This window comes from Accipiter gentilis, chromosome 19 (assembly GCF_929443795.1).
Source record: "Accipiter gentilis chromosome 19, bAccGen1.1, whole genome shotgun sequence".
Taxonomy (NCBI): Eukaryota; Metazoa; Chordata; class Aves; order Accipitriformes; family Accipitridae; genus Astur; species Astur gentilis.
Window position 1 is genome coordinate 1,338,692 of NC_064898.1, and position 25,320 is coordinate 1,364,011.

The following is a 25,320-nucleotide window of genomic DNA, read 5'->3' on the forward strand; positions in this document are numbered from 1 at the left end:
GGTCGAGACGGCGAAGGCGGCGGCTTCGCTGTGGCGGCGGCGGCTGCGCTCCCTCCATGGCGCTGCCGCTGCCCCTGCCCGAAGCCGCGGCCGTCCTGGCCGCCCTCCTCCTTCTCCTGGTGAGAGCCGCGCTACGGTCGCCGCGGGAGCGGGATGGGGGGGGGGGGGGGGTCTGCGGGGCGGTAGCGCGGGGCCGCCCCGGCCCGTCGCTGCCCCGGCCCGTCGCTGCCCCGGCTGTGAGGGACGGCGGCGGTGGCGCGGCCCAGGGCCTGCAGCGGGAACCGGGCTTGTGCGGGGAACGCGTCGTCGCAAGGCGGGAGGGGGGGGTGTTTGTGTGTGAAACGGCCTGGCGGCGAGGTGGAAACGGAGCGTTTCGTCCCCGTCTGGTAAAATACGCGGGTAAGAGCGCGGCAGCCCTGTTCGCCTCGGAGCGGCCGAAGCCCCCGGGGAGTTTTGAGAAGTCCCGCACCTGGGCGGGGAATTGCGCTGCCCGCCAACAGTACCGCCCGTGCGGTGCTCCCAGGTAAAAGGTGCTCCAAAAAAAAAAAAACCCCAGGCTCTGCGGAGTTGTTGTAGCCACCTGTAAAAACGGTCAGAACCTCGGTTTTGCGAAGCACGTGTGGCTGTGACAGGTCGCGAGCCGTGCCGCTGGTTTCGGTGGCTTTCCGCGGGTTGGAGGCCACGCTGGCTTGTGTGGTCGGGAGACTTGGGGAAGGGGCCGTGGGCTCGGACGGAGCGTCGGAGACTTCTCCGCGCTTTGAGGTGGAAAACAGCGGCAAGACGATGATGCTGACGTGGTCGGAGGAGGTGAAATGGAGTCATCAAGCGGAACGAGGAGGTTTTGGTCCTGTGCGGTTTGGTCAGCGGATGAAGTGCTGCACCGTTGGCCCACCTCGTTACTGAAATACCAGTCGGTGGCCCCTTACAGCACATTCAACAGCTAGGTACACCTTTAGTAGAATGCTTAACGATTTTTCTCACTGCTTTTTCTTTTTCATCACAGGTCTGCATGATCGCTCATCTAACTGCCAGAAAAATGCCAACCCTTCACCGACACGAAGAAGAGAAGTTCTTTGTAAATGCTGAAGGCAGGAAAGAACCCGTACCAAGTATACACGATCCCCCTACAAGGGAACTCTCTGTTGTTGTGCCTTCGTACAATGAGGAAGACCGGTGTAAGATTTTTCTTGTCTCGAGAAAAAGAAGAAAATCTATCTGTTGTTACTCTAATAATGCGGAGGTCAGTTTATGTTAGGAGTAGATTCTGGCAGGCCAAATTATGTATCTGACTTTGGACACAGTTTCCAGAAAACAGTCCAAGTACGTTGAATTTCAAAGTTAAGACACTATGTAACTTGATTTCTGCTGCTAAAAATAGCATGGGGCACTTGTAAGAATCCTCTTTATTTTAATGAAGTCCTGCAGAATGGCTGCTCGTTGCCCCTGTAAATGCTGTAAGGCAAGAAGTAGAAAAAGGCTTGTAAAATTGATTTGAGAGCTTCCCACTCTGTAAACAACAGCAGCCGCTTCAGGCAAGCAGAAAAAAAGGATGATCTCACGGGTTTCTGTTTGACTTGGCCATATATATGGTATATAGAGTATGGCCTTTAGTACCTGATACTAAACAGTGAAGGCTTTCAGGTGCGATAGAAGTAATCACGCTCTAAAGCTGTACTTGGGGTTGATGTGGCAGCACGCATTGTCGTTCCTTTTCTTGGTGAGTGAAAATACTAAGCTGTTTAGGATTCCATTAAGAGAGCTGTTGACAAATAAAGTGCATCTGGGCACAAGGCATGTATGGCCCTTTCTCAAGTCCAGTGCATTCCTCAGTCCTGGTTCTCATACACCTGTTTTCAGTAAGCAAGGTCTTAGTATGCTTCATGTGATTTTCATTTAGTTGTCTCTCTCTCTGGAGATAGAATAATCACCAGAGATGTGCTCAGGAATGAACGTATACTGCAAAGACAACCATAAGGTTGAATGTCTTTCTAACCTGCAGATAAATCAGCTGCAAAAGTAGTGCCTGTTTGTTGGCTGAAGCGTCATGGCCAGCAGCCTTAGTAAGAGGAGGGATGTTACTGACTAGTGTTAGGAAAGTCTTTTGTTGCCTTCTCTGTCAGCTTGCTTAAATCGATAAAGTCAGTACTGGTTTGCAGGGTCAGTCATGGAGAATGATTATTTTTTTTTCCTTTAATATTCTGTAGAGAATTACGTATTTTAAAGTGGAAAGTTGGTTCTTCAGAAGAAATGTTTTTATCCTGTCTTAACATTTGTGATTTTCTTCAGTGTTCTTTTTTGCATTCAGAAAGGACAGGACTTAGAGTTGCAGGTGCTAAGCTTGTTTACTGAAGGTGGTGTTGTATGAAAGAGACAATTGCTCAACTTTGCTTTGTGGTTGTTTTCAGCTTGCTTCTGTGGGTGCTTTGCGTCTTATAATCTACTAACTTGACCTCCTCCACCTTTTCTCTAGTGCCCCTTATGATGGATGAAGCTTTGAATTACCTAGAAAAAAGACAGGTATTTTCATTTTGCATTCAAAATTTTATTTTTCTATGTACTACGTATAAAAAGTCAGTGATCTATTCACTTCATATTTTCATGTACACTAAAACAGTATTACTTAGCCACTTAGAAGTAATGCTTCTGTCTCTTACCAGTTATTTTCAGATTGAATGCTGGAAGGTATTTTTAAATTAAACAAAATTTTAATATACTACTATATGATGAAATATCATTGTATGCATAATACCTCTCCAAGACAGAGATTAAGGATTCACCATATATTTAGCTTTCTAAACTAAATCCTGGTTTGTTCCAACAAGTTTCTTTCTTAAGCATCTGATGCTCAGAGAGCTGCAGCACCTCCCCTGTGAAGACAGGCTGACAGAATTGGGTTTGTTCAGCCTGGAGAAGAGAAGGCTCCAGGGAGACCTTACAGCAGCCTTCCAGTACCCAAAGGGGGCCCACAAGCAAGCTGGAGAGGGACTTTTTACAAGGGCATGTAGTGACGGGACAAGGGGTAACGGCTTTAAACTGAAAGAGGGTAGATTTAGATTAGATGTAAGGAAGAAGCTCTTCATTGTGAGGGGTGGTAAGGCACTGGAACTGGTTGCCCAGATAGGTTGTGGGTGCTGAATCCCTGGCAGTGTTCAAGGCCAGGCTGGCTGGGGCTTGGAGCAACCTGGTCTAGTGGAAGGTGTCCCTGCCCATGGCAGGAGTGTGGGAACTAGATGATCTTTAAGGTCCCTTCCATCCCAAACCCTGTTCTGTGATTGATTCTATGATTCTGTGGTCTGTCCTTCATTAGGATTTGTTCTCTGAGTAAGAAGCCCATTGTGAAGGTTTGCAGGTTTTGTTTCGTTTGGGTTTTCCTAACAGTGATGATGTTTTGAGCTTTCATCTTTTACAACTAAATTGATTTTTCAGTTCTAGATGGTAGCTGAGGAAAACTATGACAAGCCAATGTAATGGAACACACATCAAATATGGCAAAGTTCTTTAATTGTGCTATCTTAACAAATTTACTACATCATATTGGTGTCTGTTGGCAGCCATGAATGAGTTAAAAACTGCTAGGGAGAAAAGAATGCTGATGTTTGAAAGACCTACTACCTACTTAAGAAACGGAATGAAATGCGTTATTTCTGTTTTTATTTTCAAGAAACGAGATCCTTCATTCACTTACGAAGTAATAGTTGTTGATGATGGTAGTAAAGATCAAACTACAAAGGTAAGAAAAAGAAGTGTCTTGCCAAGTAATCAGAGGTGTGGATTTTTGTACTGCATTAGTGGTATATAACAATGTTTTGCATTTGTATTTTGGTACTCGAAGTAGTTGACAATTACAATTCATGTTTCTGAATACTTTCTGTCATTGTCCTGTATGCGTTGCAGATGTCACATACACGCATGCATACACATATAATTCTTTTGCAAATACTAGTGTTCTCGATTGGCGGCTGTGACAGCCATTTTCCTGTAGCTGAGATTCTAAAAATTCTAATCTTAACTTCAAGAAATTTCATACAAAATATTCTACATGTGCATAGTGATGTGAATATGAACTTGAGGAAGCTAAAAGGCCTTTTAAAATAGCTGATCTGTACTGCGATTGAGAGAACAGCTGATATGTTGTCTAGCTCTTTCCCGTGCCGTTCAGGGCATTGTTGATTTAAAAATCCCCATGCCAGTAGCAGTATTTTCAAAATAGTTCTGCATTCTTCTGCTTCGACTTTGATGTATGTCCCTGGAAAGGAAGGCTGGCCAACTTGAGGGGTTTTTTACTACTGCTTGGAAGATGTTTGAGTTGGCTACTAAAATGAATGCTGCTTTTTTCATTTACTTCCCTTAAGCTTGTCCATTAAGGATTGCTCATATATATTTTTTGACTGCTTTGCATTCCTTCTAGTATAATTTCTAATTGAGCACACTATGGCCATGGGCCTCTGCACTTACAAGGACTTGAGATAACCTTTACTAAAAATTAAGAGGAGAAAACTCATGCTTTCTCTTTCCCACAACATGGAACAAAATGTGCACATCCCTGCAGTGTGAATAGGATTTTAGATCACTGTGAATTTTTGTTTAAAACCACAGATAGCAGCTAGACAAGTGAGAAATAGGTAGCAGGAGTAGAAAATTATTTTTCTTTGATTAACTATTGGTGTTGGTATAAAAGGTCTGTAGTAGTATGATATATATTACGTTAGTATTGAGGTTTTTGGACTTGGGTGAATGGGGTTCAGAAGTGCTTGGCGGAATATCCTGTTCTTATTGAACATGACTAGCTTCTTCAGTCTTCTTCTGTTGACTGTGAACTGGTTTTTATTTTCCCAGACAGACTCCAGCAAACACTGGCAATGTATTTGTGCCGACTGAAGTGGTTATAGCTCTGTGCTATTAATTTTTTTTAAAAAAAAGGGTGAGCAATTGTAAACTTCTACCTTGATTCCTGTTTTTGTTTTATGCTGGTTTTTTGTGTGTCTATCAGGTTGCAATGAAGTACTGCAAGAAATATGGAAGCGACAAAGTGCGAGTGCTTTCTTTGGTAAAAAATCGAGGGAAAGGAGGAGCAGTCAGGATGGTAATTGACACTTTCATCTCCTCTGTCTGAACTACCTGTGCCCAAATATGCAGAAGATAGAGCTGTGCTGGTTGACATCTTTAATTCAGTACAGTAACAAAATGATTATCAGAAAACTGAGTACAGGTTCTATAAATTAAGGCAAAAACTCTTTTCAAAATAAGCTTATTTTAGATCTTGGAAACAGTATTTTCTTGCGAGGAAGATCAATAACAATTTTTTTTTATATGAGAATTCAAAAGAAGTGTTAGACTTGAATTTCTTGTTCCTGTTAGTTCCACTTAGAAATAGGCTTGCATTTAAAAAAACCAAACAACCCAAAAAAAAATCTTTATGGATTAAAGTGAAGCTTTTGTAGAGAAAATACAGCTAAATTTGCAAACATTGCTTTCTAGGTCATATTAGTGGTTTTGAAAATGGCTAATGAACAAACACTCTCATCCAGCAAAATTTGTGTTAACTGAAGCCCACTGCTATCACCCGCACTTGATAGTAGAACCAGCACAATTTATGCTTTCGCATGTTAATTTTCACATAGATATTATCATAAAAGCATTACGTTCTAAAAATAAAATAGCTGTTACACATTTAGAAGGAACATTTTTTCCGAAGGTGAATGACACCTTACTTTTTATGAAAAAGGATGGTATCACTTACGAGTTATCAGTGACTGTCTTTATCAGCATTATAGGCCCTATCTTTAGTATGTCAATTTAATTTTTCTTATGAAACATGAGTAACCATAGCAATTGGAGAGAACATTAAATTAGAATGTGTGGAACTTTTGTAAGGGATATTATTTTAAAGTTATTCCAAGAGAAGGAGAGTGATTCTCTGTGTGATATATTTTTACACTGCAGAGTGTAGATTGGATGTATATACTACTACTACTACTTGACAGGTTTTTCCGAAGTCACACATGCTTGGTTACGACAGTACTTTTGGAAAACCCACTGCTAATTGTTCTTATGTCTGGACCCCTTCAAAAATTGTCAAAGATGTCTGACCAAGAATATGGCAAAACAAGCTGTGAAACCTGTGCATCACAAATGTTTTGCAGTGATACTGTGACTTGAGACTTATTTCTCAAAACTAATTTATCTCTTGAATTCTCTTGAAACAGTGTTAGGAAAAAAACAGCACTGCATCCTCCTTTCCATAGCTCAAATGACAAAGAAAAGCTACCCAGTGCAGTGGCAGCTCCTAATCACTGCTTCTTTGTGCTCCCCTTTGTAGCTGACTGTAGCAGCTTGTCTCTCTGGATTTTGGGGTTGTAAAGCTTTTCATTTGCAAGCTTCTCTGGAGAGGGATTGTCAGCCTTTTGTGTTCATGCATTGTGTCTCACTGTGGGACACTACTCAGTGTGTGAAGTCTCTAGCTGTTACTACAATATAAATTGTTGTTAGTAGCAGAATATTGACTTACCTGTTGTGTTGAATATTTGAGATACTGCTGTTCTAGTTACTACATTAGGTTTTTGGAGTGTCTTGCAGCTAGCTTAAGACGAATACTGATTTCAAAGGTGTTGATTTTTATTGACTATTTTGTTCGCAGGGTGTCTTTAGTTCTCGGGGGAAAAAAATTCTTATGGCTGATGCAGATGGAGCTACAAAATTTGAAGATATTGAAAAAGTAGAAGAAGGTCTAAAAAATCTTCAGCCATGGCCTGTGAGTATGAATTCTCATGGTTTTAGTTTAACACACGTGCATATAGATTGATTTTTATAATTCGCTTCAACTTGAGGTTTTTGAGATCTGGTTGAAGATCCAGGTGTAAGTCTGAAGACCTAGGTGTAAGCTTAGAACCTGTAAGAATGGGCTGTCAGAGGGTAGCTTCCACAGAGTCCTTACCTCCTTTGCATTCACTGTGCCTATTTCAATGCAGTACATAGTGTTCTATTTACCGTTCTTCCTTTGAAGTTGTTCTACTCTGTATAAATACCATGTGTTGCCTACTCAGTTAAAAACCAATTTTTTCTGTTAACTGTTTCGTATTTTCTTTTTATCTGATATCATCCTCTATACCTTTAAGGATGCATCTGAATTTCACCCTATTTTACAGAGATTCTCTTTTCTTAGAGTTGTTAGTTTAATGACAGTATTTGGAAGAACTTTTATTGTAAATAAAAATTCAAAAACCTGTGGGACGAGAGCTCCTCCCTGCATAGTCATTCTCTTTTTGGGTGCTTGACTTGAAAGAACTGAGGTTTATTTTCCACTTGTATGCAGATGAGTGAGGTACTTGTAGCTAGTTTCCCGAAGTGCCAGAAGTGATGTGCAGGCTTCCAGCAGGAGCTGTGAGGGATGCGCCTGCGTGAAGGGTTGCAGTCTGCAAGTGCAGGGCCACAAGTGCGGGAGCTGCTGGGCAGTGGTGTTTCCTTGATGCTCTCTGCTACTAGGGCGGCAGCAGCTGCTGGTTCTCCAGCATCAGTCCTGCACTTTCAAATATAGTAGATCTGAGAGATTTCGTGTGAGAAGTAGTGGCATGAGAATAATTTTAAACCTTTTGTTTTGATCTCGTCTTTTGATTTAATTTGAGATTTTATTCTTTGGCTGATACCATGGCATTTTATTTGTTTGAAGGTACATCAGTGCAACAAGTACTTTATTCTGTTCTCCCTTCCATAGTGCAATGTTTAGGAAAAACATACATTATAACATTAAATGCCTAGGAATGCTGAATGCTTATCTGTGCTGTTTAACACATTTTTGGTATGCATATCTCAGAGAAACAGTGTAAGCTAAATCAGACCTGAATAAATTGCAGCAATTTGTATGCGCCATATGCAAAAGTAAGACCCTTTAGATGATCTGTTAGTTGTAGAAAAGACTGATTTTAGCCTCAGAAACTAGCAGTAGAAAAAATGCAGCTACAAGAAGCAGAAGGTACACTGCTTTGAAGTTATACAGTTCTCAGCACAAGATTCCACTGATTCAGAAAATGTTAGCTTAAATAATATCTCTTTAATTTTATTCCTGTGCAGAACCAGATGGCTATTTCCTGTGGTTCTAGAGCTCATCTGGAGAAGGACTCAATAGCAAAGGTTTGTTTCCATTTCCTGCTATGTACTAATACTCAAATACTTCCATTATTCAATTCTTCTGTACAGATTTTACAATTAAATAATCAATATTTTTAAAAGAATGGAAGCTAACAAAAAAGGAAAAGCTTCTCATAAGTGTAGTGTGTGCTCCATCATATGTAAAGGATGTGTTCTAGATTTCAGGCACTTTGAACTGGTGTCAGTTAGTGTTCCAATTTGTGGATTTGATTTTCCTAGTTGAGAACATCTTACAAGAAGAGCTTCTAATCCCTGACAGAATTGGTAGCTAGTAACCAGTACTGGGGCTGGACTGGAAGGCAACCGCTGAGTTCATTTTTATTGATTCCCTTCCAGTGCAAGAGCTTGATCTGCAGATCTTTAAACCTGTTTAAAATAAGTTAGGGATAATTAGCAGCAAACTGTTTGAATAGTATCTGAATTCGTGGGAAACTGTAATTTTTCCATATTACTTATAATAAAATTTTTGTTTTGATCACACAGACAGTACTGTTTTGTGTGTGGCTCTTGTGGAATAAACAGTGATGCATAGGAGCACGCTCTTATCTTGCATCTGGTTTTCTGATGTCTTGGCAGGCAGTAGTTGACAAAGCACAGGCATGGAACTTGTATTGCAACAGACGCATTGCTGGACTAATTTTTTCAGCATCATTGGATGTGCTCATCATGTTGAATGTTCTCAAGAGTAAGCTTTGTTTATACTGATGTTTAATGCTTGGAATGATTCTAAAATATATACACAACTACTAAAATAGTTACAAAAGTTCAAAAGAAGTTACACTGGTAATGTTCAGTCCCTGGTGAATCTTTTAATCTTTTCTTCTGGTTTATCAGGTAGTGTTGGAGTGGTTCACTGGAAAGACTGCTTGTAAATACTGCTGCGTGTATGCTGGCATCCTCACCAAAAAAAAACAAATCCAAAACCACCATCATTATCAGAAATTAGGATAGATCTTTGGCATGGTACTTGTGTGCTTGTAGTACAGAATATACCATTTGCAGTTATTTGTTAGCTGTGCAGCCAGCGTATCCTGGAATTGTTGCTACTACATGGAGACCATGTAGCTGATAAATTTGAGCTCAGTAAAAATGCTTCATTGTGTGGTCAGGTACTGAATATAGATAAACTTTCTTCAGTGCATTCACATTTCTTTTCATTTTTGAAGGTCTTGGTACATGATGGGGGGGAATTGGGACAGGACTTTATCTTTACATGCAAAAGTACAGTTTTTAGGATGTGTCCATCCTTGGCTTCCTGTTTCTCCCCATGTGTGTGACTTTTTGATAAAGGAATCACCAGCTGGTTAGGTAGTACTGCTCTGTTTGAAATATGTAGACTATTTCATCACCTAGCTGTCCTTAGACTGGAAAGGAAAGACTGCCTTTACAACATTGGAAAGAGACAGTCGTGTAGTGCAATAGGTATAAAAAAAATTGCAGAACAATCTTTGAGAAGTTGGGATTTCTCTTTGGGCTTAGTGGCATCTAAAACAGTAGAATGAAGCTGTGAAAAGCAGCTGTGTGGGATTTATTATTAAGACCAGAATTTCACCCTTGAATTCAGTCTCAAGACATCAAGAATTCTGTTCTGCCTCCAAAATTGTTAATGTACTTTAATGAATCCCTAATATGACATGAATAAATAGTCCTGTGAGTGATGAACATAACCAAAGAACTCCTCTCTGTGAAGTAAGTGCACAGTTTCACTGGCTGACAGTCATGCAGCCTCTTAGAGCTTCCCTTTTGGGACTAGTAGCCTTGTGTTCCTACTCACACAGTGGTTCATCTTCACCAAAAGAACCAAAGAATCCACACCGGATCCACCATTAACCTTGGGCTAGAGCACTTTTCTGAGAAGCACAAGGTATGAGTTCGAATTTCCTTGAGCCAAAGGCTATATTACATAATAAGCTGAGTATCTTCTCATTTTTCAAGTGAGGTTTCAAATTATTAGCTTTAAAGGCATGTCTTATCACCCAGAGATGCTACCAGTTAAATTGTTGGCTCCTAAAGGTTTTGCACGGTATTTGGTTTGCAGTCTTCATTTGCACCTAAATTCAGCTTAAGACCAGCAGTGAGTTCAGAAGCCGTTTGTGGATCAGAGTTCTAGTTGTTCAGCAGCTGTCTTGAATAAAAGACTAGAAGGGCCCTCTGCAAACCCAGAATCCAGCCTCTGGATTCCGTGGACAAACTTACCTCTATGATTATGATGTCAAGAACAAAAGTGTAACTGAAGAGTAGGCTGGGAGAACATTTACCAGGAACATAAAATACATTTGTATTTTTGTTTGTATTGCAAAAGAATAGAAGAGGTGACTCTGTAACATTGCTGGAAGTATAAAAATACATATTTTCTTGCACAGCAGCTGTTACTTTAGTCCTGTTTTCATTTGGTCCATCATATGCTGCAAAAAAGTGCTTCTTTCTCTAATTGCATTCCCTTAAGTGCCTTAACATGGTGTGTGCAAGCTCTGGAGATCATGCAGTCTTGAATGAAAGAAGTGGGTGACAAACAAGAGATGCTTCCATTTGGTTTTTTTTTTATAATATAAAACTTCTCCCCCCCCCCCCCCCCCTCATTTTTGTGTCAGAGTAGCAGCTGGAACCTGTTTAGTTTTTAGTGTGTATTCTTAAGAATAGCACTCTTTATGCAGTCCTGCTGGCTTATTCTCCATTGTTTGTCCTAGTAACTTTTGAATTTGTTGGACCTGTTCAACTAATTTTTAGGAAAACAAGAGGACTAGATAGAGGGGAAAAAAATAGCTTGTAAGTGTCCGGTGGAATAGAGCATGTAGCATGCCATACCACTCCTCCTTCACTCTTCTTTTCCTGGGGGAATTGCCAGAGAACCACGCAGAAGGTACTATGGCTGTCCCACTCATTAATTGAAATCTAGGTGCAGGTTCCTGCGCCACTTAATAAGGCATTATCCAGAATGAAAAGCTGCTCTGAATTAGAGAAAGCAGAAAAAAGAACTTGGGCTTCTCATATCTTAGGCCAGTGTCCTAACCATGTGCTTGACTGGCAAGTCTTTCCTTTTCAGCTGTACTTTTGTTTCCCTGTAACAATTGAAAAGTTCTGGTTTTATTCCAGTGCAAAACAAAAACAGTTTACAAACTTTGAAAGCTATCATGAAACAGGACTTTTGTCCCATAAACCAGCTCTGTTCAAAAACTTCACTCATCGCTTAAATGAAACCATCTAACTTCTTGCCTTTTGTCCACAGCGCTCTTACTTTCGAACTCTTCTTATGTATGGGTTCCACTTCCTTGTATGGTTTCTCTGTGTCAAAGAGATCAGGGACACGCAGTGCGGATTTAAACTTTTAACCAGAGAAGCTGCCTTGCGGACCTTCTCAACTCTTCATATAGAACGCTGGTAAATTCTTTCTTTTTTGGTGGTTGTTTTTTTTCTCTAATTGAACATGGTTTTGAAAAAGTAATTTTAATATTGCAGCTACTATGAAGCCTGTGATGTCTGTGTATAGGTCGTAGCTGCTCAGTTTAACCAATTATAATACTACTTGCTTGGCAATTTAGATTTCTTGTTATGCTAAAATATCCTGGTATTTGCTAGGAATTCTATTTTATTATCAAGATATACTTTACGAAATAGTTGAGTATTTAATTTTATTCTTTCTACTCATGATAATAGGGAGAAGGGGAACAGATGGGCTTACTAAGTTTTAATTTTAAAAGAGCATCCAACATAAACTGCAAGAAGGATTTTAAGACTATGTTGCTGAGATTTTGAGTGGCAACAATTGACTCCTTGACTCCTTGCAAGTCCATTTTACTTTGGCATGTGGTATAGAAAGAGTTGTGTAATACTGAGAAGTAGGACATTTTTGTTTTGCCTTGTCAGAGCAACTGGTAATTGATTAGGGGACTAAAGAAAAAGAAAATCCAGAGAACTCTTCTGTCCTCTTTTCACCTCTAAAAGAAATCCCAAATGAACAATTTTTGATTGTGTTGTAATCTCCTCCCTATTTCTAAGAGTCCTTTCTCCTTTTACACATATAAGCCATGCAAGCAGAGTAAGAAATTGAGAGAAGCTTTTATAATAATAAGGAAAGTTGAATTACTAATCCTATTCAAAAATTTTATCAGCATATTTTTATGCATTACAACCTCACAATTCAGTGCTGTTTAACTAAAACATTTTACCTAAAATCCATATCTGACGTTTGTAATTGCTGAAGGCTTAGTGTGAAATGCCTACTCTTGGCTTATTTTCTTGCTAGACTATTTCATGAGAGAACTACCAATAGATCTCATTGACTGTCTCAAGACAGTAGAAAATGATGCATAGTCTTTGAATTACTTTAGAGCTCTCTTTCATTATAATTTAGCTAGAACAGTTCCCTTATGAGAGTGATACGCAGTCATGACTACTGTTACGGGACTGAAACGCTTTTTCCACACAAATACCATAATTTCTGTAAGTTTCTTACACCACAATTATTGCTGAAAAGGATGGTGACAGTCCCCACGCTTAATTAAGTATAATCAAATCTTTTCAAACTATTGTCTTCATCCAAGAAAATCTCTCACGGGCTACTGCTTGCTGACAGGGAACAGAATTACTGAACAGTGTTCTCATACGAAAATGTGTGTAATCCCGCAGTCCGAGTCAATTCCAATACATCTAGTTTTAGGTTGAGCTTTGGCAGTGATATTTGAGCTATACTGCTCCTCCAGAATGGGGTTGCAAAGGTAGTGTTTGCGTGCTCAAATCTGATGCAGAACGTGAAGCTTCTGTTCAATTGAATCTGGAATTGTGAGCAGTCAGCGTTCGCAAAATCACTTTCCTAGCTGAGTGGTTTGCTTATTGCCTTAAAGAAAACTATAGCTGAACCAGAAACGTGATTTCTGCTGCTACCTACAAAACCAAACTTAATCTATAAAGTTCTTTAAATTTCATATACCAGAATTTTCTAAATACATGGTTAAACATGTATGCATAGCTCAGAAGTGCACATCTCAAAATTACCCTATTTAACTTCACTCTCTAAATGAAGGGCTTCAAGAAGTAGTGCTGGAAGAAATTAATGAGGATAATCAGTTCAATCTGTAGAAATGCAATCTTCAATCTTATTCTGTTGTAAACGGAAGATTTTGAATACAGTTGTACTTATTGGGTGGACATATTATGTAAAATGTTCAGGTTTTTTACTAAAAAAAAAATCTTAACAAGCTTTCTCTTGCTACTCAGATTATTTAGCAACAAAGGAATGAAAGTAAAAAAATTGTGCTGTACATTGTCATCTGTACCCCGTTATTCAGGAATAGAGGCAGTGACAAAGGGATATTGTTAATTTACTTTATAGTAATTGTATTGCTGGTGTGGAACACACTGGATCTTCAGGTCTTGATGTGTTAATTCATTGTGCTTATATGTGCTGCTATAAAATTAGCCTTCTATTCTTGCTCTTCTGTTTACAGTAATCCATAAACTAATCCCCTAAGTGTTCTCCTGTTTGTGTGAAATTTACTGGTTAGTGATGAAGAATGTTTGTTTTGTTAGTCAAGAAAGGAATAACTCAAGTTCATCCAATAAACAGCTCTTCAGATACTTCCAAGTCACTGATTTGCCTGAAACAACAACAGAGTTTATTTGGTTTCATTTTCTGCCAAAACAGGCAATATATTATCTACTTTTATCCTCCTCTGTCTTTCAGGCAGTCCCTGTACTTCCCTGCCTTTATTTTCACACTTACTAATTTCAGTGAAATCTGACAGAAGAGTAGAGATCTCAAGATGAAAAGCTTTGGCAAGTTTTGTGGCAACTGAAAACCTAGCAGAGGAGAGAAATTCAGATTATTGCCACTGCTGAAGGAAAAAATTACAGTATGGACTCAAAAGTTGCTTATCATCAGCTTCATAGATAGCCATTCAGCATGTGTAACTGGAAGCTAACGTTTCAGTGCACAAAATAGCACTGCCCCTTTCCCAGTTAATATTTGTAACGCCTGGAAAGAAGACTGGGAGGTGGGGAGGTATAAGCATGTGGGGAAAGTGGGTATATTAAAGGAAATGGTAGTCATAAGTGACATGTCTGCGGTGTGCAGACATTTGGGATAATTGCAGTAGGAAATGATGCAGGTACATCAAACATTCATCCCATAGAACCATACGTTGTATGTCGTAATGTAAGAAACTGAAATAGCCCAATAATGGAAACTTCTTATTTTAAACAAAACTGGCCCCTGATGTCTTTCCATTGCATAGCATGTGTGTAAAAAGAAAAATAAAAACTGGTTAGACATTATGCCATGGAGGCTTTGTACATGTCATGAAATGAAGATGTAAGAGGAAGAAATAGTAGTCAGTATTATGTTTCTGCTGACTTTGAACAATGGTGAGTCCCTAACTGGGTCGCAGAACAACTTCCTCATACTGAGACCATCAGCAGGGGGTTGCAGAGAAACCACTCTCTTGATATTGGACAAAAGGCTCTGAAATCTGGGTTTATTACCACCTCTGCATTGGGGCTGCTTGACATCTGAAGAAATTAATTCTCTTTGAATCTTAAAATCCCCCTAGTGAAGTGCAGCTCTGTTAGGTATTGAAAGAAGAATTCAGTTCAGCATGGTCAGTGCTCAGATATTCTGGTAATAATGGAGGAGAGTGCTGGGGAATATTTGACAAACAAGCAGCATTTAGTAGGATAGAAGCCATCTGAGAGCCAGCACCCTAGTCCTTGGGTCTGTCGAGGGCTGCCCCACTGCTGAACTGGAGCGTGTGGCCAGCTGTTGAAGAGTATGCACACGATTCAGTTTCTGCAGAAGCCTCATCTGTCCTACCTGCTCAAGTTTTGTCAGGCTCGGATTTTTTGAGGTACTACAGCATTAAGTGAATTCTTATGTGAGGACATAATAAATATTTAGACTAAACATTAATACATAACATATTTACTCATGACGTTAATATAAAATGGCTACAAAATTGGCTACCTGATTAATTCCTGCCCTGAGCTGTTAAGCTTGCTGCTCAGTTAGGATATAAATACACAAACACAATGGACAGGATTTGCTTCATTGCATCTACTTATCATCTAACCTGCCTTCTTAGACAATAGACGGGACAATTTTAGGATATAATTCACTTCATCCTAATACAGGCCTCTAAAATACGCCAGATGAAGTGCAGCTGACAAATGCCTGTTTCCTTCCCTCGACTATAAAGGAACTCTAGGCAATTTGTGCAGAAAGAGCTATCGCTCCTGTAGGTGACTGAAGTTCAGCAGGGTAAATTCGACTCATAGCGTAGTTGTAAGTAGGAAAAAACGTGTCAGGTTGCTGGTGCCTGAACTGCATCAAAAGGATAAACTATTCAGTAAACCCTGAAAGAAAAACTACTGAAGCAATTCTGTATAAAAGACAGCTCATTTTCTGGGCTGTATAGGCAGCGCCTGTTGTTTCTGTAGACAAAAAGCCCCGAGAATTCTTCCTTTCGGATAAAGGAATCCCATATTGTCTCTGCATACAAGAGAACACAAGTGCTGAAGTAGCAGTAGGAGACTGCCCTGAAGTGCTGGATATTGTCAATACTGCTCCAAAAGGCAGAGCAGTACTTACTCAAGAAATAATACAGGTTTTATTTCTACGTATCTCAGCAGGCTGAACTCAAAGAGCAAGTGTTAGGAGTACAGTCCCTTTCTTGGCAGCTGAACATCTTAGACTCTGGTAATAGATACATCAATGTAAACAATATAGCTATCCTGCTGCTAGGTTGGAGGGGCTGAAGGATTCCTAAGTTTCCATACTTGCATAGCTATGAGAGACACTAAAAATAAATGCATATGGTGTTTTCAGTGTTTCACCAGCACCACCAATAAAATGGAATCTTGTGTTTCCATATTTACCTTTTGTATGAAAAAGAAGGAAGAAAATCAAGACCTTCCTTTATATGATCTTATGTGCATCTTTGACAGCTTCAACATTAGTTTAATCATAAGGAAATAACCCAATATCAGCTGCATTAAGAATGAAAAACTAATTGCTTAGACCTCTACTTTTTTTCTGCTTTCTTCATGCTCTTTCCATTCCAGTTGACATTGAATTGAATAGCACCTCTTTAATGTTAAAAATAACTAGAAAACTGAGAAAAAAACTGAGAAAACAGTTTTCTTCTTGCTGTGCTGAATTTGATTTGTAGATGCTTATATTTAGGAAATCTTAAAAGCAAACTGAAATATACAAGGAAAAATACTGTTTTATCATTATGATGATAAAGATCATGTAACACTTCTTAAAGAGAAACCAAGATGTTTCCCAGAATATTTTGTTATTCTAACCCTGAAAGTTAGAAGGCATTTGAAAATTAATAGAAACTGGAAACTGTTTGTATATTTGATACTAAGAAATCATGCTTACATCCTAAACTAGCTTTTTTCTGTGAGTATTCTCGTTGACTTTTTTTGTTTAACTGTCCTTTGGAGAGCTGGCTGTGTATATACAAATACAAACCAAACGTTCTTCAAATTTACTTTCTAAATAGCAAAGTTTTGATATTAGTTTGAAATGAGAGCAACCTTTTGAACAGAGAGCATATGCTTTGCATTTTAGGTTCTGAATCTGATTACACCACTGACCTATTTTTCTGAAATGGATGCAGCACATTTTTTAAATTAAAAGTTAAAAGAAAATTAAAAGGGATATTTTAAAAACATAATAGAGAAGGTTGGAATTACTCACTTTCAGACTCTAAAAGCATCTACAGTCTTGACCTGAGAAATGTAACTGTTTATGTTAAATTTTAATGCACAGGAGGAAAGCTGGAAAATTAAATGGTCTCACTGGCAGAATTTTCCTACCCTAAATTTGGTCATTAATTTCTTTTGACTACAAAAAAAAAAATCATAAATTTTCTTCCAGTTAGAAAATGTCTTTCCATACTTAGGAGAACTAGCATAGCAGCAGATACTGTCCTAACTGGAATATTGATAAAAAGAGGGGAAATTCAAAACATAATCCAAGTTCTGGTTTGACTGACATACTTTTGTAAAGTGGCAATTTATAATGATATTGCATAACTCAGCAGATCACTGGTTAGATCAAATCGTTGCTATTACTTTTGTCTATAAAAATTGCCTTGTGTGCTGAACAAGCCGTGCTGTTTCACATTTAAAACTTGAAAGGTCAATATAAAAAATTAATGTTTGTTTCACCAGTTTGTCACTAATCTCTAAATGTGAGTCTCTGTAGAAAAATTAGAGAAAAATGAGCATTCATATTGTTACAGGGATTTTTTTTCCACTCCTTTGGCATTGTAGATGGACACGAGCAGTGGAATGAATTGTTTTTTCCTGGTTGTGTGCACAACAAGTAGAATTGTTTATGAACATCTAATCAAAGCAGAAATATTTTGCTGCTACAACTATGTCTGTTTTGTCTTGTAAAAAATCCTGCTCCTGGCAGACATGTGGACTTTCAAAAGCCCCAGTACAGCTAGAGCAGTACTGGCAGTCTAACCCTCTTGACATCCTATTTTATTCTTAGACCTCTTTGCCCATTGCAAGTTTTCTCTGCCCATTAAGAGTTTGCTGGAACAACATATCTTGGGTGTAGAAGAGTCCTAAATTCCAGTTAAAACAGTATAACTGAAGGCCTAATTTTGATATTTGAAAGACTTCATATTGGACCAGCAAAAAAAGTGTCCTAGTGCAATTTTAAAATACAGAACAATTAAAATACTGGATAGATATTTTATAAACTGAGGCATTTTAAGCACGCGGTTTAATTCAATTAAACACCTACCAACTTGGTATTCAACTGAATTTTAGCCAGCATCGTCTTAAATTGTAACTTAACCAAAAGTAGTACTTAGCATAAACACAGCCATATGAAGCTTTTCTCTTTCTGTATTTCACACTTCATGTTTGTGTTAATGAACACATAATGGAGCCACTATTAAAAATAGTTGGGGAAATCGTTTGCACCATCTATTTTGGGGCATCTAACCTTGGATACTTAGCTTGGAGCCTGAATTCATTCAGGCTGGAGCCAAACGTAGGTATTCTGAGCTGTGTGTCCCCTCCCTAGAGGCACCTACTTTCACTCGCGGCAGCAGGATCCATTGAAGTACACGGTGTGAATAATTCCCTGCTATAACAGCGGTTCTGTCTGATGTTAACTAGTCACAAATGGCTTCACGTCAAAACACATGTATTGCACTCACCAACTCATCCACTGGTGTTGCTTTGGTCTCCTCCAGGGTAGGCTCCAGCTAACCCGTGCTTAAATCCTGACTATGGAAACTTCTGTATGGCTCTTCTGTACCATCTGGATCTGGTGATCTGCAGTATGGGCGTAGTACTATCGGTGTATTGAATACACTGCGATCTATATTCCCCAATTAACTATTCTAGTATGTGTATGAAGTATACTGAAAGGTGGTGGGGAGCAGGGCATGAAAAAAGGTATCCCAGCAATATGCTACAGATGTCATTCTCCTTTCAGCTTTGAATAGGGTTTTTTTAATTTCAGAATATGTTCACTGTTAAGCAGATTGCAACCACATGTAACAATGTTGGTGTTCAACCTGATTAATTCCTGTGCTTTTAATCTTTTACTTTGAGCGCTGTAGTTCACCGAACTATTTATTGTTGTTTTACTGTGATGTACATGCTGACATTCCAGTAATCGGTTGTCCGTAGGAATGGTTGCAAATAACTATTAGTTCACTAGGCTAATACGTTATGAAGTAATATTTTTAGAGCAGCTCATATAGTATAATTAATCAGACAATTATTCTGTCTCTTAAGATTTTTAGTCAGTTAAGTAGTATTACAAAATTAGATTTAGTCTTAATACACATGACTCATAAACATTCAAAGGTAAATACATGGGGGGGTTGGCTTACAAATGTAAAATGTCAGCAAAAAATTAAATGATACAACTTCAGTAGAAGAGACCATGGCATTATTAATAAAATAATATTTAAAGAAAATGTTTTCATTTAAAGAAAACAGTGAAATGGCAAGGCTGCTTGGAGCAGATTCAGTTCACTGAGATAAAAAACCCCACATTTATTCCTGTAACTTTTTTTGTGACAATTAAAAGGCCTGTGTCCTAATCAAAATCAGATTTACAAAGTGGTTCTATATTCCCTATATGCAATAACTATAGTCTCTGTAGATAACCTCCATATTATGCTGCCTTTGCATGTTTTAACGCTGTCCAGAGTGGTATCACTAGCTCTCCTGTAACATCCACGTGCAGTGCAAGTTCAGGTTGATGTGTGTTTGGTGATGATTTCACCAGCAAGCCAGTGCGCTGTGGTCTGTACTTCAGTGGGAACCTACATGTATGTATCATACCTAAGGGCACGTTTCAAAGTGGACTTCTGTTGTTGCATTCATTAATAGTTTTGCAGAAATGTACTGCACTGCTTAAAAGGAGAGAGTGGCTTGAAGTAGAAGGAAATAACATCTGAACTTGGCGAGAAACCTGCTAAAGTATGTCTTTTTGCCTGCTCTTGGATCACCTGTCTGTCCCTTTCTACCCTTTCTGTAGTGTTAAATGGTGTTACCAATGACCTGAATTCAAGCAAGCCTTGAAGCATGAACAAAAAATGTTATTTTTTTTATTGCATACATTTTCTTCAGTGGCAAAAGATTTTTTTTTCATTTCAAAAGAAAATTGTCTTGGACTTAGCAATGAGAATTTAAGGAGATTCTAAACGTACAAAGTTATTGAGAGAAAACGTGGAATAGTGTTGAATTGTACTTGACTGCCTCACAGCTGCGTTTTCAAGACCTATGTAAGCTGGTTTGGAACATCTGTTACCAACATCCTTACCAACAGCTTGGATAAAACATTTCCAATTCCTTAACCTTCAAGGGTTAGTTCCCTGGGAGAAAAACTCTCTGTTTGAATATATATTGAATCTAGTAGAAATCAGATGTGGATGGCCATTGACAGTTTTTTCTAATACAGACTAGTATTTTTAAAAAGCTTTTTACTGGGGGGGCAGGGTAGGGCAGGGAGCAATTTACCTTAAATTCTTAAATTCTAGATGTTCTGGAACTTATTTAAGGAACAAGAACACCCCTACTAGCATTTGAAGACTACAAAGAGAGGGGGAAAAAAGACCCAGCAATCAATAAATCTAAGAAATTTAACCAGGATCTTCATAATCGTGATTTGCATTCACCTTTGTCAATAGCAACTACTGGTAGTTTCATATGCTGATTTCTACATGAGCATTACAAGCTGTAGTTGCCAAAACACTTTTCTAACATCAAAAGCCTCGGTGTCTCAGATCCAGAAGGCCCACCAGAGCATGCAGTTGCAAGCATGAAACACACAAACAATTCTCTGTGCAGAGAACTGAGAGGATTAAAGTGTATTTGAGACAAACTGGGCAGGGAGGGGCAGCTGACTTGGAGCAGGATCACTTCCCCAATGCATTTTGCTGCACAACCTGCAAACAATTGTGCCAGTAAAAAAGACAGATCTCTCAAGAGGGTTTTTGTGTTGTATATTAACGGTCACTGGCTACAGTGCAGCTGTTGTTCAGGTTCTGTTATGCACAGTAACATAAATCATTTCTCACTTCTGCGCTGCTGCATTTAGTCTTGACTTAGAAACCATCAGATCAGTGTAAAGCCGCAGCAGGTAGTTGTCACCTGTGATGAAACAACTAGAGATGTAGATTGACACTGCACATTTGACTCCTTGGTCTTTAAAATGTTTAAATCATGACTGTGGCAGAATGAAAAGTGAGCAGTGGTCTGAACACAGCGTGACCTATACCTTCAGAAACAGGACGGAGTGAAGTATTGCTGTGTGTATATTGGCTATGTTCTGAGCCGTTCAGTTGGGGAAATTCATTTCCCTTTCATGTGCTTCTGACCTGTAGAGCATTGGTGTCAACTTCATAACTGAACACCAACCTCCTTAAATCAGGCTAGGGATTTAATTAATAGTGCCACCATCTTTCTTCTGGAAATAAGTGTGACTGTGTTTGCTATTTCCTGTTCTTCTTCAGGGCGTTTGATGTGGAACTTCTTTATATAGCTCAGCACTTGAGAATACCTATAGCAGAAGTTGCTGTCAACTGGACTGAAATTGAAGGTAGGAAAATTGTTTACATTTCTTGTAAGATTCATTATGTGTCAATCCAGAATAAAATATCCGAGGGTCTTCCCATATTTTACCCAGTTTTGATACACACCACCTTCTTTCCAGACAAATTTTGAATTTCATGTCCTTGCCAGCCTTCTGCTGTGGCATGGTACAGGAAGAATGGGTGAAGGGGTAGCAAGGGAGAGAAACTCTGCACTCCCACTGGAGACAAAAGTAGGTAGTTACACTGCTGGGACAAAGCACTACTTCAGCATGTCCTCTTGCTGTAATGCGTTAATAAAAATATTGCAATTATAAAACACTGTGCAGGAAGTCTGACCACTGTTGTTTATTGATTCCACTCCATTTCATTGTGTCTTGCCTTCCAAAATTCTCAGCCCACCTATTAAGGCTTCGTCTAGGGCACCCTCTCTTCTTAAGATATGAAGTTCTTTCAGACCCGTAGGGAGGTCTCTCTTACTGCCAAGTATAGTTCCATACATACTTCTTCATAGCAAAGCCAGCTTCAGAGGTACTGCTTGCTTCTGCTCACTTCCTCACATCAAATGCAGTTCTTTTTTTCCCTTTCATGTTTTTTTCTTTTTTTAATCTGAATCTCTTCTCCTCAACACAACCTCTGAACAACAGAAAGTGTAGTGAACTGCAGTGGTGATGAAGGGTGCAAGTACAGAACATCCTAAGCCAACTTTATTAGAAATGTTTTCTTTTAATGCAGTTCCACATATGTATTGCACCTAACACAAATGTTAGCAGAGATGGAACAGGGCTCGGTTTCATAGTGTGGGTTCCTTACCTTGCCTGAAGATTGGCATGTTCATATTATTGCTGTAAGACGATGTGGTGGTCCTCTTCTCCAAAGTCGCTAAGAAATCATTGGCTTAATTATTGGTATTCAGGTTCCTATTTACATGAAAAAAGCCTTGTCACAGAGAGGACTATGCATCTTGTGACATACGTGGAATTACTGTGTTGCTGGCAAACTAGAATCCCCCACATGTGGTATAATGTAATTACTATAAAGCAATAACTTTCGCAATATAAATTTTTATTAATGTTAAGGTCTGGGTTGTGGGGCTGAATGTGCTGAGAATGCAGAGGTTCATGACTACTTAAATTTGTGTCTTGCCAATGCTCATTTTTTCTAACAACATCCTTCTGATTTTCTCTCTTCATTAATCACAGGTTCTAAGTTAGTTCCCTTTTGGAGCTGGCTGCAGATGGGCAGGGATCTTCTTTTTATACGACTGCGATATATGACTGGTGCCTGGCAGCTTGAAACAAGAAAATGTAATTAGGTTATTTACATTTTCCAAATATATTATTATACTTAATGGAACATGAGAACAGTTTCAATCAAGTGAAGTGGTGATGAAAGCTGAGGTAATTCTTCATTGCTCCTATTGTATGTTTAATTTTTGCAGCATGTACGTGTTCTGTAAGATTGTCAGCAGGGAATTTGTACAATGTTTTGAAAAGAGAAAGCATTTCCAAAAAGATTTTCTTATCTGGTAATCAGGTTTTACTTTCTTAAATAGTAGCTTTAACATGTCTTATCAATCACTCAAATAAATATATCTGCTTTTGTCTCATCATACATTTGGAATTTCCTTATACATATAAAAAAGAGGCACTCTATACTACATTGTGCAATATTATGTTGTGAATGACGACAGCCATTTTTTTCTGTAGTATCTGGAAATATATGGCCATATTGCAACTTGGAATTATCAATCATGGTTCATGTTGATGCATGTTTAGATTCAGTGTTATGGGAAACATTAATGGGTTTTACTGAGTTATAACAGTAATATTCATAAGGCTGTTGTAAGAACTTTCAGTAGTCTCTTGACATTCCAAATGTTTTTGTCTGAAGCTGAAATAGTTTGTCTGAGATCAAACTGCAGATCGTCTCCAGACTGTAAAAGGTCCAAGAGAAAGCACACTTCATTTTAAAATGTTGTCTTTTATAAATATGTTTTGTTCATATGTACTAATTAATACTGCATGCTCAAGGCTAGGACTCCTTGGCATCTACAAATCTGTAGTGAAAAGGTTATACAAAGCTAATTCAGAGCATACAAAAATGAGACCTGAGACCTGATGTACATTGGGGGCCTGTGCATTATTAATGCCAATTTTAAGTTCTCATGCTTCAAATGAGATCAGAGAGGGTCTTGAGTCTTTCTTAGTCATGTCATACTCTGTTACAGTACACGAGTTTCAATGGTGCTTTCAAAACAGTTGTGGATTGCCAACAAACTAAGCCAATCTTTCTTTCGGAAATGTGTACAAATTTGAATGAATGTTATATGGTTGTACTTTGACATATTTCACTGGTGATTTTTCTTATTCCTTCTGCTATATTGAGTTGAGTTTTGCTCATGTTAGGGTTACCTCAGTTTTCTATAAATTGAAGTGTTGGAATAAATTCTCAAAAAGTATCTTCAGTTTGATTTCACAGGCTTTATTCTCTTGCCTAGTCCACACACATCTCTCTCACTTGTGCAGAATCAATCACATGACTCCTCATTGCCATTGCTAGAATAAAATACCAGCTTCTCAGTTTTTGTAAAGTGAATTTCCCTCATCAAACCCAAATAATGATAGCTCTGCCTATAATTCATTAAAGTTGCCAACCAGTTCTCAAAAGCGGATTCCTAAAATTCTCCTTATGTCTTACCTTAAAATTGAGCTTATTTGAAATTTTAAACAAAATAGTTCACTTTTTTCAAATGATGAGGCTTAGGTCATGCATTATTTACAGAATAAGTAAACTTCTGGTGACACCTTCTTTAAAAAATTCTGCTTTTGGATTGGATGCCAAAGCTTGGAAGGGGGGTGCTAAATTTATGATTTATTTTTTTTTATTAATTTGTGCATTGTCTATAAATTTTTTTTCAAAACTTAGCAGATAAACTCTCCAGTAACTTTCTCCTTATTAAGCAATCTCCTTTAGCAACTGTGCATATGTCAGTCCAGCAAAATACTTGATATCTTCCACCTCAGAGATGCAGAGGTAAGGCTAGATTTACCATCTTTGATTTTTGTGGGGTTGGGTGCTAGAGCTTGGTGGCAGGGAATTTTCTTATGCTTTCAGTGGATTTGAGCCATGGATGAAGGTCACTACATGTCTTCATAGCCCAGATTCTGCTCTCTGGCTCTGAGGCTGATAGACATGACACCGGTCACATCCATATGCCTACACCTGCCTTCTCAGATGCCTTTCAAAGCAGACTGGCTACATCTAAGCTGTCTGTTGGAGATAGTCCGTGGCCTGCACTGACTGCCACACTATGCCTGAAAATGTTTTGAGAGCAGGGATAGGCAGCTGTGGGACACACGGCACAGTACAGTTTACTTGTATACGTATAGCCTGACACATTCTGTTGCAGTGGGGATAATGGCCGAACTGGGATGAAAAAAACAAAAGGAGTAAACTGGGACAGAAGGAGAATGGGGAGAAACAGAAAAGGAGACTGATCTGGGGCTGAGATTGAAAGCCAGAGAGTGAAATGGAAGATGGGAAGCACTGAGACTGCATGAGGAATGAGGATGGAACGATGGACTCGGCAAAGAGACTGGAACAAGGGCATGGGGAAGGAGACAGATCAGTTAATGATGGAAAAATGGAAGTGGTGTTAATGAGGGAAGGGGAAGCTGAAGGGGCTCAGTAAGGCAAGTCCTCCACAAGAATAGGGTTAGGACAGAAATTGTCTAAAATAAGTCAGGACTGAGGATCTAGTGATATTAAGAGTCTGGGCTGAAACCCAGGAGCTCTTTTTCAGTGTTTCTCAGTTATTATTTAACCTCTACAAAATCCTTTGGCAAATCATATCTGATCTTCTTTCTGTGAAGGTCCATAAAGAGAATAACTGGCTACCAGTATCAGTTACTCTTCCAGACCTGGTCACTGAAATCTGCAGTAGATATACAGGCTCTGATTCTGAACCACATGAAGGAGCAATGGAATCTTTCATAAAGAGATGGGTGATGGTACAAACCAAGTTTCAATGAAAGCTCACTTTTCAGAGTTGGAAAGCCAGGTATGAAGAACATAGGAAACAGAGGTAGCTTTTCTGACT

At 38.9% G+C, this 25,320-nt stretch overlaps 1 protein-coding gene across 5 annotated transcripts; it reads left to right on the forward strand.

Annotated features, from left to right (window-relative positions):
• Nucleotides 1-2: 2 nt before the first annotated feature.
• Nucleotides 3-23,685, forward strand: ALG5 (ALG5 dolichyl-phosphate beta-glucosyltransferase). Of its 5 annotated transcripts, XM_049823360.1 has the most exons (12): nucleotides 3-119; nucleotides 1,004-1,175; nucleotides 2,471-2,517; nucleotides 3,662-3,730; nucleotides 4,991-5,083; nucleotides 6,638-6,751; nucleotides 8,068-8,127; nucleotides 8,722-8,830; nucleotides 9,924-10,009; nucleotides 11,372-11,523; nucleotides 21,141-21,226; nucleotides 22,421-23,685. In XM_049823360.1, the coding sequence occupies exons 1-12, from the start codon at nucleotides 57-59 to the stop codon at nucleotides 22,531-22,533; spliced, it is 1,164 nt and encodes a 387-aa protein (XP_049679317.1). In that variant the 5' UTR covers nucleotides 3-56; the 3' UTR covers nucleotides 22,534-23,685. The 5 variants fall into 5 exon arrangements, 4 of the variants coding, with proteins under 4 accessions (XP_049679317.1, XP_049679319.1, XP_049679320.1 ...); XM_049823362.1 differs by lacking the exon at nucleotides 4,991-5,083; XM_049823364.1 differs by lacking the exon at nucleotides 3-119 and having other exon boundaries at nucleotides 1,157-1,240.
• The last annotated feature ends 1,635 nt before the right edge of the window (nucleotides 23,686-25,320 follow it).

Coding starts and splice junctions, on each gene's coding strand:
- ALG5 (XM_049823360.1), top strand. CDS start 57: ATGGCGCTGCCGCTGCCCCTGCCCGAAGCCGCGGCCGTCCTGGCCGCC. Junction 1,176..2,470: donor GTACAATGAGGAAGACCGGT/GTAAGATTTTTC, acceptor CCTTTTCTCTAG/TGCCCCTTATGATGGATGAA. Junction 6,752..8,067: donor AAAATCTTCAGCCATGGCCT/GTGAGTATGAAT, acceptor ATTCCTGTGCAG/AACCAGATGGCTATTTCCTG.